This window comes from Protobothrops mucrosquamatus, unplaced genomic scaffold (assembly GCF_001527695.2).
Source record: "Protobothrops mucrosquamatus isolate PMUCROS unplaced genomic scaffold, P.Mucros_1.0 scaffold916, whole genome shotgun sequence".
Lineage (NCBI taxonomy): Eukaryota > Metazoa > Chordata > Lepidosauria > Squamata > Viperidae > Protobothrops > Protobothrops mucrosquamatus.
The window spans coordinates 205,510-221,651 of record NW_015387167.1 but is presented as its reverse complement, the minus strand read 5'-3'; the positions used below and the strand labels follow the sequence as shown (position 1 = coordinate 221,651).

At 39.5% G+C, this 16,142-nt stretch overlaps 1 protein-coding gene across 1 annotated transcript; it reads right to left on the bottom strand.

Moving 5' to 3' along the window:
- Positions 1-9,150: 9,150 nt before the first annotated feature.
- CCDC185 (coiled-coil domain containing 185) lies at positions 9,151-11,055 on the bottom strand. Its single transcript, XM_015819413.1, has one exon. It carries the CDS (start codon positions 11,053-11,055, stop codon positions 9,151-9,153), a length of 1,905 nt encoding a protein of 634 aa, XP_015674899.1.
- Between the last annotated feature and the right edge of the window lie 5,087 nt (positions 11,056-16,142).

Below are 16,142 nucleotides of genomic sequence, written 5' to 3'. Positions count from 1 at the left end.
TTTATGAATTTTTGCAGGCAGAAGATTTGCAAGCAAATCTTCTCAGTAAGATTTGCTAAGAGGCAAGTGATAGAGTTCTGACAATTGAACTGTTTCCCATCTCTGATTAATATATTCCAGTTTCCTTTATGGGGTTGATATTTTATTATCTGTCAAATTGTTTCCCATGATCTGATGAGATGGCTAGCCTTCAACTGATAATGGAGAAGATTGTATCTTCTCAGTCTTTATCAGTACAGACACCAACTCTTGTACTAAGTAGTTCTAAAAATCCTAGGAACAGAATATAATAATATAATAATTCTGGCAAAATGACAACCTGCTAAGGAGCAGTTTGTTTGTCTCTTCCTTTGTGACCTGTGCAAACATTTTGGATTGTTTTGGATAAAAACATTGCAAACAGAAATCCTAATTATCTTGTTCCTCAAGGGTGTGTCCTGGCCAGGCAACCTTTTTTTTAAATCTATCCCCCAAAACTGGTGTCAGGCAAGTCTGTGTTTTGGAAATAGTGATTAATTACCACAAAGGACATTCAAAATGGGAACAGCATATCTATCCACATAAGAAATGGTTTTTTTGGGAGGATTGGGGGTTATTTCATACACATATTTTCAATGAAAGGGAGGAAAGAGTTATGTCTTCCCTTTCTCTGTGGGTGAATATGTTTAGAAAATAAAATAGCTCAAAGAATGTCCCATAGGAAAAATAGGAACCATTGTAACAATTGAGATATTTCATATTTCCCTCTTTTTAGCTCCATTTCAGGCCACATGTGATGTCTCCATAAGCAACAGAATAAAGCATTTAAGGAATATGTGTGAAATCATGATCTGTAAAATATAACATTACTGTACATAAACTGAATGTTGTGCAGTTTTTGCTTTTCTTAATTTGTTGAACGCCTAAAAAAACCTTAAGTAGCCCTTGTTAACTATTAAGAAATCCCATCTGTATTAATATAAAGCAAAGCTGTAACAGAACTTTGTATATTGGTTTTTTTAAATTTAATATTAAAAAATACAGCTGGATTCTGCCACAGCTCAACAAGTATTATCTCTCAGGAAGACATTTTTTCCCCTATTTTTTTAAAAAAGTAACAAAAATCACATTAATTCAAAGGAGGAGAATTAGCATTTATCTGATTCTGCCAGGAGTATCAATAGAATTTCAAATGCTTCACGTGTTTGAAATGAGTCATTTTTCATAGAAATACAATCTAGACACATCTATGAGACAGAAAATCCCTTTTAGACATAACATTTGCTTCTGAATAAATGGAGACAGTGTTATTCTGCATTGTTTGATGTGTGTACATTGTAGGAACAAAATAAATTGCAGTACTTCCAAATCTCTCACCAACAGCTCTTTTGGAATTATAAATATTTTTTAACTCTTTAGTGCCCTCTTCTGTTTCATTACAGGAATGCTATATTGATAACGAATACAAACTTTCAACAGAAATACATCTCTATTCATACCAAATGACTTATTGGGAAGTGTTACAGTACTTGTGCAACAAAATAGTGTTCCTCATTTTCAGTAAGCCAAGCACTAGTAGTGACATTCTTACATCCACACAGAAAACTTTAATCTATACTGTATCAATTTGTGTAACCACTTTTGAAAGCACATATAAATAATACTTATTTACTTTAAAAGTACACCCCAATACGTCTGCGAGATAACTGTTCCCCTTTCATTTTCAAAATAATATCACGTTAAGTGTGTACTTATACCCATGCATAAAAAAACTAATTATTAGTTGGAAGATAACATAGGACAAGCCCTAGCTTTTAAAATTAGGTAATGATTTTAACTTTACATTAACTACAACCCTAACCCAATAGTGTAAACCATCCAGTATTCCTGCAAAGAAACAATTGATTTTTATTCTACTAGTATGGGACAGATATTTCAATAACTATGCGAACAACATTAAAAAAAAAAAGACTTGGAAAAGAATGGAATTACATGAGAGGAAGCAAAACCCTTACAGCTTGTTGAAATAGTTGGAGAAAAATTGCAATGCAGCATAGGAGGACCTTAAGAATGTGGTAGAGTTTCTACCTTCCATGTAATTCAGGAATTCAGGTTATGTTTCTATGGCAGATATTTTTCTTATCCTTGCTAAAGAGAGTACAATTATGTAGCTTTGTAGATTAGGTTTCCCTTCAGACCATGGTAGAATAGAATAGAATAGAGTTCTGGAAGGGACCTTGGAGGTCTTCTAGTCCAGCTATTATTCTGAAAATGCATTGGATATTTTTTGCTACCTCTGTTTTTATGAGACTGCTTATATCTGATCTTTCCCCCAGTTAAAATTTCCATCAGAATAAATTACGCAAGGCCATATCTTACCCCAATAGGAATCTCTATTTCAAATGCATTCCGACACCAACGATATGGGATCCAAGATATTAAAAAAGTGTATAATACAAGCTTTGTATAAAATAAAGCTCACAAAACTCCCATTACCCAGTTCCTTGTTAATACAAACATATACTATTTCAGACAAGTGACTGTCTAGTGTCTTCTTAAAAATCTCCAGTGATGGAGCGCCCACGATTTCTGGAGGCAAGCTGTTCCACTGGTTAATTGTCCTCACTGTTAGGAACTTTCTCCTTAATTCCAGGTTGCTTCTCTCTTTGGTCAGTTTCCAACCATTGCTTCTTTTTTCTTTTTAATGTTTTATTGATTTTTAACAATTACAGTCTTTAGTGCTTAGTAAACAATGTGTTGTCTGGGTTCACATATTTAACATTAACTTCTTCAATGTAAATCTGTTCAGTACTGCACAATTCAGTGTTTTTTTTCCTGATCCTCCTTTCTTCCCCATATTTTTTCCATTTTCCCCTCATTACATAATTATAAGTCTTGCTACTGTTGATGCAAACAAAATTAAATATAAACATCCTCATCATATTTTACTAATATTATACAAATAACAATATCAATTCATAAATTAATAACCTGTTTTCCATGTTCTTGTTAAAGTTTGATTTTCCATCAATATTTGAAATATACAGTATTTGTCAGTTATGATTTTCTCAATATTAATTACATTTATATAGCTAAGAATTTTATTCATACCAGCCATTCTCTTATTTTCATATTTCCCATATCAAAAAAGAAAGAAAGAATGCTATTTTAATTCGAAATCATATCTTTCATTATAAAAGTCTAATTATGTCTAAGGATCATCCATTCTTTTAATCATATTCAAACAGATATTTAATCCTATAATGCCCCCTCTACTAGGTCAAATCTTCTGTTTTTTAAGTCTAACTCTTGCTTTCTTTCTTTGCCAAGTAGCTTTCCAGGCCAAGGCAATCGCCCAGGAATTTTCTTTCTATTTTTGTAAAAGTTGCTTGGAATAAGGAAGACAATTTAGGTCGAGTATTTTGGGGGAGGGGGGAATTCCGCCCATTTATATTCCTTAAGCAACTCCCACTTTCCTTTTCCCTCAATTTGTCTTTTCATTTTTTTGTCTCCCAAGTTGTGACATTTTCCCTGACAGCTCTATATTCCATTTTTAAAATCTTCTTCCTTATCATCAGGTATGTTTTGTAGACCTAAGAGGTAAAGCGCCTGTGATGACCCAGGGCCCTGAACGGAGGCAAACCAATCAGTTGGCCAGAGCAATAGTCTTTTTAATCACTGCCAATGTTCACCCAACAGCCCCCACATATGCTGGCACGAGTTCAAACAAAACAGCCAGGGAAGTTTACACTGTTCTTAAAGCAAGACAGATAACAAGCAAACGTATAATCCTTTTAACTCCCAGCTTGCCTGTGAACTGCGAACTGCAACCTGCAGACTACAAGGAGAGATCAGCAGGAAGCAAACTGGTCCAGAATACAAAGTGTCCAGGTTACAAGAGCACACTATCTCAAGATTTCATGTTTGTTCCCGGCAAATGCCCCACCCCACAGCGTCTCCTTAAATCCTACTCCCCAGGTGTGCCTTGTGGAGTGGGGCGGGACGCTCTCCTCCCGAGCAAGTGAGCCTGCCTCCGTTGTTCCCTCCTCCTCTCTTCTCTCCTTGCTCTAGGATCAGGTGGGGAGGGGCCTTGCTCCTCGTCTGAACTCTGACTTCCCTGTTCCAAACCTGAAGGGCCCTGGCCTGCCTCAGCCTGCTCCTCCCCATAATCCTCCGAAGCCACAGACACCCCCTCCTGGGCCTCAACAGGGAACTCCATGTCTTCCTCAGAGTCAGGCTCGGACGGAGGCATGACAGCGCCTTTTCCATTTGCGTTGTTATGTCTAAATCTTGCAGTACAAATCTTTTATTTGTGTATGGTAGTTTATATTTCTCTTCTTTTACCTCTTCCATCTTTGGGTCAATTTCCTCTGCTTCATCTTCTGATTTCTGGTTTATTTGTTCATACTTTGTAGTCGTCTGGGAATTTTCTAATTGTAGATTTAATTTGGAGAATTGCTCATTTATATTATCTAAATTGTTTTTAGTCTCATTATAGTTGCTTTCTGTGTCCTCTTTGTGTGCGACAATTGTTTGGTGAATTAGTTGTAGCATAGAGTATATTTCCTTCTGAAAGGTGTTTATTTTTTCTTGAGGCATCATTCCTGGGGATCCTTGATTAGCCTGGGTGGGGGCTTCAAATGGAGGTGCAAGGTATATTTTCTTACCACTTACCACTATAAGTGTTTCCCCCCTCCAGATAATCTGTCAAAACTTTTATGTTCCCTAAATATAAGTCTTGTCTAGTATCACAAATCTTAATAAGAGTAGAACAAAGTTTCATCTAGTTTTCTGGTCTTTATGTGTAGCCTTTATAATCCAATAGATTCCAGAATATGGGTCCAGTCCTAAAAACAATATTTTGTCTCAGGCTGGATGCCTGACAAAGAATTGTCAGTCAGGCAATATTCAAAGTGTTCAAAATGTTCAACCACTCTGAAAACAGTTCAAAAGTCTCTCCCAGCCAGATGTAGTCAAAAGTCATTTTTTTCTTTCTCTCCCAATAGTTCTTGAAATTAGAAGTCCAAGTTCAATAGGTGTTTATAATCTAAGAAGGTCAGGGTGATAAGTATGCCAAAATATTTGTCTTTATTGCCAGCTGTTCTCCATTAAGTTAGGAGTCACCAAGCAGCCAGGAAGCTAGTTGTAGTGCTATATTCAAATCCACCACTAGATGTCATTCAAAATCAATATTCCACTCTTAAAACAAAGGGTTGATTTCTTATATTTCACCTCAATGTTTTTTTTCAAAGAGAAAATCTTAACAATTATCTCAGTTCTCAAATTTATCCAAATTGTAGCTTTATGTTACTTCCACTTCAGTATTATGTATTTCTGTCTCCCATAGAAATTAAAACGCTGCTTCTGTTCCTCTGGAAGGGTGGGGCTATCCCCTCCCTTCTCACATTCAGAGGTTTTTAACTTCTTGGGAGCCTTTCCCAGGAAATTCATTTGTAAAATAGTAAAGAAAGGATCAATATTCTCACCCAGTTCCAAACATGCTATTTACAAACTGCTAATTGGTGCTTTTTTTCTTCGGTTGTCAGTGGCTAATGGCTGGTCACAGGAATGTAGCCAGTCTTTCCCCTGCCAGTTTGGAGGGCTTTCCTCAGATTGAACGGAAAGACCACCATCTCTCCATGATCGACGAGGCACCCTTCCTTCTTCATGGCCTGTTCAGGGTGACTTTAGGCTCTTTAGGCAGCAGGGAGAAATCGGGCACAGAAGGCAGAGCCCTACCTCCCTGCATCCATCTCGCTGCAATGCCAAATCAGAAGTCTTCCAACCATTGTTTCTTGTCCTGCCCTCATATTCTGTGCATATGCTTAATTGAGCATAAAGGGAAACACAGTAAAGCACAAAGCAGAAATCCAAATGTAATGTTACTAATTAATTAATAAATTAGTGACAAAATTGGTTGAGTGGCTATAGAAATTGAATGAATGAATGAATGAATGAATGAATGAATGAATGAAATAATTCATGCCTAGAAAAAGACATTGTGGCTTTCCCAATTGGTAACAGGCATATTTTGCATAAATGTCACAGAAGCCTGTAATGTCAATTATGAGCACACCCAAATGATAAATATACTGAAGGATTACAACCCAGTGTAGAAATTTATCATTTCCTCTACTCAAGAATTACCCAGAGTGTTCTCAAGTTCCACTCTTTTTCTAGCCTTCCCCTTGTATAACACCATATATGTCAGAAAATAGCTGCCAGATGCAGAATTACAGTAAATCATTGTACTATATTTGCGAACCATCCCTGCAAGTAGAAGCACCACCATAAAATTCCTTCTATTCTCAATCCATGAAGACATTCCAGAAAAAAATGGTATAGCTAAATGTATCAGAGATTGCTGATTAAGCATGATCAGTAAACTTGCATTCAGCGGCTTTTTCCAAGATATGTATTAGTGCAACCATGAAAGATTTTGTCCAAAAACTAGATTGAAATGGAGTTGAAATCATTTCTGTTCATCAGGATAACCTGCGGGGATTCAGCACGGGTATGAGAGTTTCATACAGACAAAAATATGAGTGATCTGTTGCAGAAACAAGGGACAGACAGAAACTGTATCTTTAAGCAACACATTCTGTAGGGAAAGAAACCAGAAAAGGTACAAAAGGGTTTGCATATTGATTCTATAAATAGGGCTTAGTCTTGATACATTGCTCTGCTGGAATTCTTTCACTATGACTTTCTAAATTTTATTTTATTTTTTTTAAGAAAAGTGTTTATCTGAAGTTCTTTGATTCTTCTGAGCTTACGGTTCCAGTTCCCTGTGGAGTCAAGCCTGACAATAACCCCCTTAAGCACATTGCCCCAAAAAGGCTATTTGTGATAAGCAGTATTTGTAATAAATCTCTGGATTATTGGGATATAAAGAATTCAATGAAACGAGTTAAGTTCTACCGTTCAAGCCGATTTGCTTCCATTGAGGTATACAGGAACTAATCTGCTGTATTACACCTAATAATAATCCAGAGCCAACAGTGCAGCTTTATTTCTCCAGACTCTGATATTCCACCAAACAGTTGTTCAAGGAACTATCTGAATACATAGGATCTCTTACAGACATATGTTTTCTGCAGTTAATATAAATACAATTAAATAGTAGGCTAAATAAAAGAGAGTTTTTTTCCATTTAAACCTCCTCTCCCAGCAGTATGTGATACCACCAGATAGGGAAACTTTTGTAATCACTGACATGGGGCTTATGTATAATGTGTGTAATAGAGGAAGGAGTGTGTAAGCTAGAAACCCTGATTACAATCATGCTGCCTTTGGCCTTATTAGTGAGGTCTCAATCTACCATCTACTGCTGCTTAAGAATCTCAGAAACAAACCATTGCCAACTCCTTTGAGTTAGTTCAACATGGAGGTCATTCATGCAATGTAGATCTTGGCCTCAATATTATTCTCTAATATTGCATAAATATTAACTGATACGTCTAGCTAAGACACTAATTCTAAAAAAAATGTATGTCAAAGCAAATCTATATCAGCTTTATAGCTACAGCTGATGAGAGAAATGAAATGTAAAAAAGAAGTTGTAAGGTATATTTATTGTGCTAACTCCTGGCAAATTCAGTTTAAGTTCAAAGATGAAAAACTTTCTATCAAGTTTTTATGAACACCTACCAGTGTTTCGAGCACTCGTGTCTTTATTTTCTCCAGCCAATTTACCAAATATAGAGGATGTTTATTTTATTTGATTTGATTTACATTAAATCTCAGAATATAAACATCAAATAATACAATTTCATATTTTTTAGAAATGAACAGATTCTGGTTAGGCTTTATTTTTAAATTATCTTAAATGATATATGGTTAGCGCGTATGTGGTTGCCATCATAAATTTATAGTTATAAAATTAACATTATGAAAAGTTATAAAATTAACATTATGAAAATTTACAAAATTAGCATTGGCAATATAATGTCAGTCCTAAAGTACATAGGCATACAATAATAAATTTCTAATATCCTAAAATAATACATTCATGTCTGTTAAACCCTATGAAAGACTTGTAAACATCAAAGGAACAAGTAGGATTTGTGATTCGCATATGGACTGCAAATTATCGCTTGATTTATTTAGATGTACAAAAATAATGGTTTGAAATGTATTACTGGAATGTTTTTCATTAAAATACTAGTACAGGTAGTCCTCAGTTTACAACCATTCATTTAATGACTGTTCAAAGTTACAATGTCACTGAAAAAAGTGACTCATGACCAGTTCTCACACTTATGACCGTGGCAGCATCCCTCCAGTCAATGATCAAAATTTGGGTGCTTCTCAACAGGTATGTATTTATGACGGTTGCAGCATCCTTGGGGTCCTGAGATTCTCATTGCAACCTTTCTGGTGAACATCTGACCAACAAAATCAATGGGGGGGAAAACCAGATTTGCTTAACCACATGATTCCCTTAACAACTGTAGTGATTTGCTCAACAATCGTGGCAAAACAGGTCATGAAATGGGGAATGACTCACTTAACAACTGTCTTATTAGCAGCAGAAATTTGAGGCTCAGTTGTGGTCATGTCGAGGACAGCCTGTATTAATACTTGACTGGCCAATGTATACTTTGAGCTGAAATGTTTTAAATGTCACATTTGGTAAAACATTAATTTTTAACTCCAACTGTCCATGGTAAAATATGATTTTAAAAATCATTGTTACAGGAATATTCAATCAAAATGTGTTGCATTAAGTCAGGGGTAGGCAATCTTGGCTCTTTTATGACTCGTGGACTTCAACTCACAGAATTCCTGAGCCAGCCACGCTGAGGGAAAAGGGAGAGGTTTCCAAGCTGAGCCGTGCTGGCTCAGGAATTCTGGGAGTTGAAGTCCACGAGTCATAAAAGAGCCAAGGTTGCCTACCCGACTTAAGTTATCGCTAAATTCTGTGCAGCACTAAGTTGTTCATAGCAGCTATGTGGATAAAGGTCAGTATTTTCTGTTCACAATAACATTACAAATGCACACCAGAGCTTTTTAGTGTATATTGTAAATTCCTTTAAACCACAGTACTTATCAGTCAAACAGTAATTAAGGCTGAAATCACTTTAGTGTACAGCAATGCAGAGTTCTGCAATATGAATGCATTACAACCATCTACTCTGGTTAGAAGACAGTTTGTTTCCTTAAACTTCACTACAGGCCTCTGGGGCAATTTGCATTACGGTGGGCATCTAAAGCCATTGGATCAAATGTATTGTGGTTTATCAGATCTCTCATTTTGTCTCTAAGGCCATAGGAGGCTCTGGCTATTCTCCTAGAGTCTTCAACAGCCGCGTCCTTGTACCTTAGAAGCTGATTGCTTTTCAGATCTTTTCTTCTTAAAGCCTCTTGCAATTCCCGCAGGTGGCATTTTTCATCATACTCGAGCTTCTGTTTACGGCAATGGTGATTCCTTTCCTTGGCGCTATTAATTTCTTTTATATGTTGTGCTCTGTCTTGCATATTTTTGGTCATGATTTCCCTGGCCTGCTGTATCTTCATCTCAGCTATTTGCAACAACATCTCCTTGCGCCTTCTCTTTTCCTCCTCCGTCTCTTTAGCTCTAGACTTCGCCACTAGGCCTTGCTCTTCATCCTTGTATGACTTTTCTTTCAGTTCTCTATTCCTTTCTTCAAGCAGCTGCTCAAGGATTTCCTGAGACCTCTGAAGCTTTTGTTCAATGCAAAGCCTCTTGTACAGCTCGTCAGCTTTCAGCTTGTCCTCGACTGGGTCTTTCATTTGCATGGGCTTGAGTTTCTTATAGTCATTCACGTCTACTTTTCTCTTCTTCCTTTCCATTTCCTTTATAAGCCTCTTCTCCAGGGCCTGCAGCATCTTCTCTTTGCATGCATGAGAGTTCTGATCTTTGACATTTCGGTCCATCATCCGTTTATCCCAGAGTTGCTTTTCCTGGCAACGTTTCCTATACTCAGCCTGAAGCCTGGCATTTTCAAATTTCTCTCTACGTCTACACTCCTGCTCTTTAGCTAGCTTCTTCCACTTCTTGTCACGCAACAACATATCCCTCTCCCTAGCGGCCATTAACTGCTCTTCGTCTAACTTAACCTTGGCTTTTCTTTGATCCCGGTCCCTCTGCCATTGGTCCATATTGTCTGCCAGCTGGTATTGCCTCTCCTTTTCCAACTTCGCTTTGTGCTTCTTCTCCTTCCGCCTCATCTTTTCCCAGGCCTCAGAGACCTGGAGCTGCCTGTCCTTCATCTCTTCTTCCTCCTGATGCCTAGCTAACATCAGAGCAGCAAGCTTTTTGTCCCTTTCTGGAATCATCTCCTCGTATCTCTTCTCGGTCAGATCCTGGAGGCTGATCTGAGGGTCTCCCTTCTTGCTCTTGTGGTGACTGTGGTGACGGTGATGGTGTGAATTGTTGTTAGGGGGCAAATAAGCCATTGGGTCTTCCTCCTCATACTGTCTCAAGGAATGCATCAGGTCTACCAAGCTGGGGCTGCTGTCGCAGGGCTCCTGCCAATCCCTTCTTTTGGGTTCCTTCTTCTCAAGCTTGGGAGAAGCTTTGTTGTCCATCTGAGTGAAGGAAAAAGAAGACGGGCAGACTGACGGTGGCTTGCTGACGTCGGTGGGAAAGTCGGTCCCATATTCCAGAGCTCTAGTCACAGGACTGGCCCATTGGTCGTCCCGGAGCAGCTCCTCCACCCGGGTGCACCGGCCTGGCGGGGAGCGGCCGGGCAGCTCGTGGTGGGGCTGGAAATCTCCGCCGTAGAGGGTGGTACAAGAAGTGGTGCAAGGAGTAGCGCAGCCCTCGCCGGCCGGAGCGAGGTAATGGTGCTGCTGCGGCAAGGTGGGGCGGCGCAGGCGGGCCGAAGCGGCGGTGGCGATGGCTGGAGCCTTAGCGTGCGGGAGCGAAGCGCCCCTGTACTTGCCTTTGCGCGGCAACAGCATTCCGCCTTCGTCGCGGTACATTTGCGCCAGCTGGAGGCGCCCAAGGCAGCCCTCGCCTCCCGCCGCTTCGGGCTCCGAGCTGTAAGCCGGGTCCGGGAAGCATTGCGGCGGAGAGAACCGGCCGGGGCTGATTCGCCGGCGCGTCATCTCTTGCTGGGTCTCGCTGCCGGACAGACTGCAGCAGGACACGACGGGCGGCTTCTTCCGGCCCTTGTTGGTGCTGGGCGCGCCTCGGTCGCTCGGGTAGACGCGCCACCTGCTCTCCGCCCCAAGACACTGGCCCGTCCCGCGCCGCGGCCGACGCCGCTGCTGTTGCCGCTTCATGGCCGAAGTGGCCTGCCCGCCACGCAGCGCCTTGCGCAGCACAGTGAAATTCAGCGCGCGTCATAATGGAGGAGACGGGGGTCCCTCCTCCTCCTGGAGCCCATTACGACGCGGGGCCACAATGCCACCCTGCCCCACTCGCCCCTAGCTGGCCCTGCTTTCTCTTCTGCCGAGGGAAAAAAAGACGGCGCGAGGGTTCCAGGCTCTAGAACAGTGTTTCTCAACCTTGACAATTTTAAGGCATGTGGACTTCAACTCCCAGAATTCCACAGCCAGCATTGCTGGCTGTGGAATTCTGGGAGTTGAAGTCCACATGCCTTAAAATTGTCAAGGTTGAGAAACACTGCTCTAGAAGTTAGCTAGAATCAGACGTTCTAGTGGCGCAGTGGTTCTCCGGATCCCAGCGGAGCTCCAGCTTCCCATAAGATTAGTGGAATGGGACACTAAAATACCACCTGGAATCCCATCTCTTGTTAGATCAGAAGCCCAGATATTTTGATTCAAATGCAAACTGGAATACCACAAGCCCATTTCTGAATTTTTCATTAAATATGGGGGTTTTTCCAGAAAGAATACGGCATTCCCTGAGAGAAAGTGTCACCGGAGCTTTCATGAAACAACTTAGTTGTCTGAGACGTTACCTATTCACACACACAAAAAAAAATGGCTCCTAGGGTAGATGTTACAAGATATAAAATAAATAAATGAATGTTTTTAAAAGGCATAGCTGCAGAATTTTGGTATAAGTAGAGGTCAGATATGAACTCCTCACAATACTTAATGTTATTTAGCTTTTAGAAGGGGGATATGATGGCATTTTTCAAATATATCACATAGAAGTGTTTGATTTAGTTTTTATTCCTTAATGCAAGACATGTACTTGTATATGTACTTGTTTCAGGCTACGGGAAGGCAGATTCCAAATAAACATTGAAAGATTTCCTAACAGAGTAGTTCAATGAAAGCAATTACTTAGACATGAGGGCCACTCTTCATGAGATATAATGCAGCTGACTCTCAATATACTCAGGCAGGGACTGAACATCTGGGATGTTTAATTTGGATTTTTGCACCAGGCAGGAAGTTGGATTTGAAGGCCTCACTATCTCTTTTGTCTCTATGATTCTAATTTACCCTGTTTCAGCATCAGTTTATCTACTGAACAGATGCAAAGCTATACTCTTACATAATAATAAAATAGCTGAATTGAGTTTTCTGAGAAATTAGTCCTGCTGTGTTCAATAAGAATCTCTGGTTACAATTTCATCGCCTGCACTGGCTGTATTTACCATTGATGCTAGGCTACTATTTTATCCACAATTTCTTGAATAAGCCACAATTTTGACTGAGCCTAAACCATAATGATTAAGCTCATACAACATACTGAGCCAAGATCAAACAAAATATTTATAACTTAGCACAATGTGTAAACCTAGACAGTTCTTGTATATAAGATATTCATATGTGAATCTCAAAATAGATAGATAGATAGATAGATAGATAGATAGATAGATAGATAGATAACCTTTATTGTCATTTTTATACTGTGGGCACAATGGCACACATCAAAAATGAGATTTAGTTTCCCGCTCTCAAAGTGAAACACATACATGACACACACCTAAACATACTATGAACAACATATGTATAGACCCACATCTCTACATATACGTAGCAAATAAATATTAAATATTGTCCATCTTGAATATATAATGGAAGGAGGAAGCTTGAGAGTTCGCAAGATTAATGCTGTATGAAGAACAAAGACAGACAAAAGTGAATAGCAAATTATACAATAATTCATTCATACAAATGACTGTTCTGGTCTGGATACTAGGCAACATTCTGTGCATACTGTATACTGTGCATATAGATGGAAAGGGGTAGATCTAAAGAATTGTATATGCACTATTACAGAAATGTCAGGAAAGTTAAAGCTCAGAATGAACTGATATGTGCAAAGTGGGTGTGTATATGTGGTATGTATATTTATGATTTTTTAAAAATGCTTTCAAGTCGGTATTTGGCAGTATTTGCCCTTGCCTCTTCTGGTTCAAAGGCAGGACTAGAACTCTAGTTTAGTGCCTTTAATCACTACTTCAAACTGGCTCTCTAACAATGGATATGTGTTTTTTTAAAAGAAAAGATTTCTATACAACTTTAATATAATAACTGCTCAATGAAGACAACAAAAAGCCATCAAGTAACAAAGAGAAGGCATAACTATTTAATTCCTATTTTGGCTCGAAACATTCCATTACTAGGCATTCCACCAAGTAATTGTGAAGAGTGGGACATATGATTGATGCTTCTATATCTCTTGGTTAGGGAAGATGTATGATTCTGTCTTCCGGGCCAGATAGATTATATCCTAGAAACCTGCTGATGGTTTGACCAAATCTTTAGCCTGCCTTCTATTTTAAAACTGATTATAACTCGATTGCCCCCACCAGAGGAAGTGTTCAATTCCCTCCTGCACCCATTACACCTGTTCCCATTCCTTCCTTTCACCTTTCAACAGGCTCTTTGCTAGACACTTCATGGCTTTGAAACTGAGCAGTTGTTAATTGCTTATACCAGTGATGGCGAACCTTTTAGAGACCGAGTGCCCAAACTGCAACCCAAAACCCACTTATGTATCGCCGGATGCTGGGTGGGTGTGGCCTACTTGGCGGGCACAGCTACAGTAGGCTTGGCAGACTGGGTGGGCATGGCCACTGGATGGGTGTGGCTGCAGTAGTCATGGCAGATTGGGTGGGCATGGCCGGGGTGGGCATGGCCACCTTGATGTTGCTTATGGGGAGGGACACTTGTGGGAGCCAGGCAGGGTTGGGGGAGATCCAGGGAGTCTCTGGTGGGTGGGATGGTGGGCTCCCCAATGGCGGCTCCAGGTTGGCTGGCCTTAGGCCAGCGATGGCGAACTTTTAGAGACCACGTGTGCTGGGGCGATGGCATGTGCCCACAGAGAGGGCTCCGCGTGCCGCCTCTGGCACGCGTGCCATAGGTTCGCCACCACTGGTTTATACAAATGGTGTCTTTGCCCTGGGAACTTTTGCCTGTCAGCTTAACTCTACCAGGAAGGGGGAATGCTTACCACATTTGCAAATAACATAAAATTGGTGAAATACTTACTATCCAAGAAGACAGGGATAAATTCCAAGAATCCTAATAGTTTTTTTTAAAGCATTTATTTATTAAAATGTTTTGTGTGCTGTTTACTCAAATTACTCTTAAGTGCAGGGTTATATTAAAACATCTACGAAATCCACTAATATCTTCCAATTTTTTAAAAAAAGAAATGCCATCTTTCATTAAAACCTACTTCTCCAAAGCCGTTCAGATGATGAAGTGGCTGTGTCATAAGACAAATGACTAAACTAGTGAAATTAAATGGCAGAAGGGAACCAGTGTGGTATAACAGTTAAGGCATTGGGCTGGCATTGGGGAATCCCTCTTTAGCCATGAAAGCTGATTGGAGTTATCTCGTATCTCAGTCTTCCTAACTGAGGGGGTGTGGAGGAGGTGGAAGGGAGCCTGGTAGAAAATCTAACAATAATCCATTCTACTTGTGTATGTGAAAATCTCTGTCAAATATGAGTACATTAGCTTTTCCCAAAAATCGGATTTTTGTGAGTGTGCAAATGCACCTGTGAGCATTTCCTGTGTATGTATGATCATTAAAAACTCGTGAATTGACAACATTATGCAAAAAACAATGACACCTCAGGATCATCTGTTAATTTAATACAAAAATATCTTATATATTGGGACAAGTGCTCATAAGCAGAGTTAACCAGCACTTGGAGGAATGTTTTCATAACTCTGGATTCTTTCATTAGCTAAACATGTTACAAGAATTGGTTCCTTCAGTAATAATTCCCAACAATTGGAAGTTCAGCAAAATACAGGTGTATTGTAAGAAAGAGAGTGATGGTTACATACAAGTGATACCTAACCAATAATCTGCACTTGAGCAATTTTCATTCATCTGGTGGGATCGGCAGTAGAATTCTAAGCTCCATGATTCTGGAGGACCAATCAATTAATTTATACACCTCACTACATAAAAACTGCTCTTCCATCATATTGTTGAGACTTGTTTCTTTTACCATTAGAGCTAATGTAACTAACACAGCTACGGTGAATTAGTGCTGTAAAAAAGTCCAATGTTAGGCAAAAGTAAATAATAATAATAATAATAATAATAATAATAATAATAATAATAATAATAATAATAATAATAATAATAATAATAATAATAATAATAATAATAATAATAATTTAAAAAAATTGGAAGGGACTTTGGAGGTCATCTAGTCCAACCCCCTGCTCAGGCAGGAAACCCTATACCATTTCAGACAAATGGCTGTCCAGTCTCTTCTTAAAAACTTCCAGTGTTGGAGCATTCACCGCTTCTGGAGGCAGATTGTTCCACTGGTTAATTGTTCTAACTGTCAGGAAATTTCTTTTTAGTTCTAGGTTGCTTCTCTCCTTGCTTAGTTTCCACCCGTTGCTTCTTGTCCTGCCTTCAGGCGCCTTGGAAAATAGCTTGACACCTCTTCTTTATGGCAGCCCCTGAGATATTGGAACACTGCTATCATGTCCCCCCTCATCCTTCTCTTCATTAAACTAGACATACCCAATTCCAGCAGCCATTCCTTATATGCTTTAGCCTCCAGTCCCCGGATCATCTTTGTTGCTCTTCTCTGTTCTCTTTCTAGAGTCTCAACATCTTTTTTACATCGTGGTGACCAAAACTGGATGCAGTATTCCAAGTGTGGCCTTACCAAGGCATTGTAAAGCCCTCTCTAAGTTTATTGAAATTAGCTCTCTTAAAGTCCAAGACTCTAGTTTGACTGTGTTCTATTTCTTGTGCTTCCATAATGTTGAATTCCAATATTGCATGATCA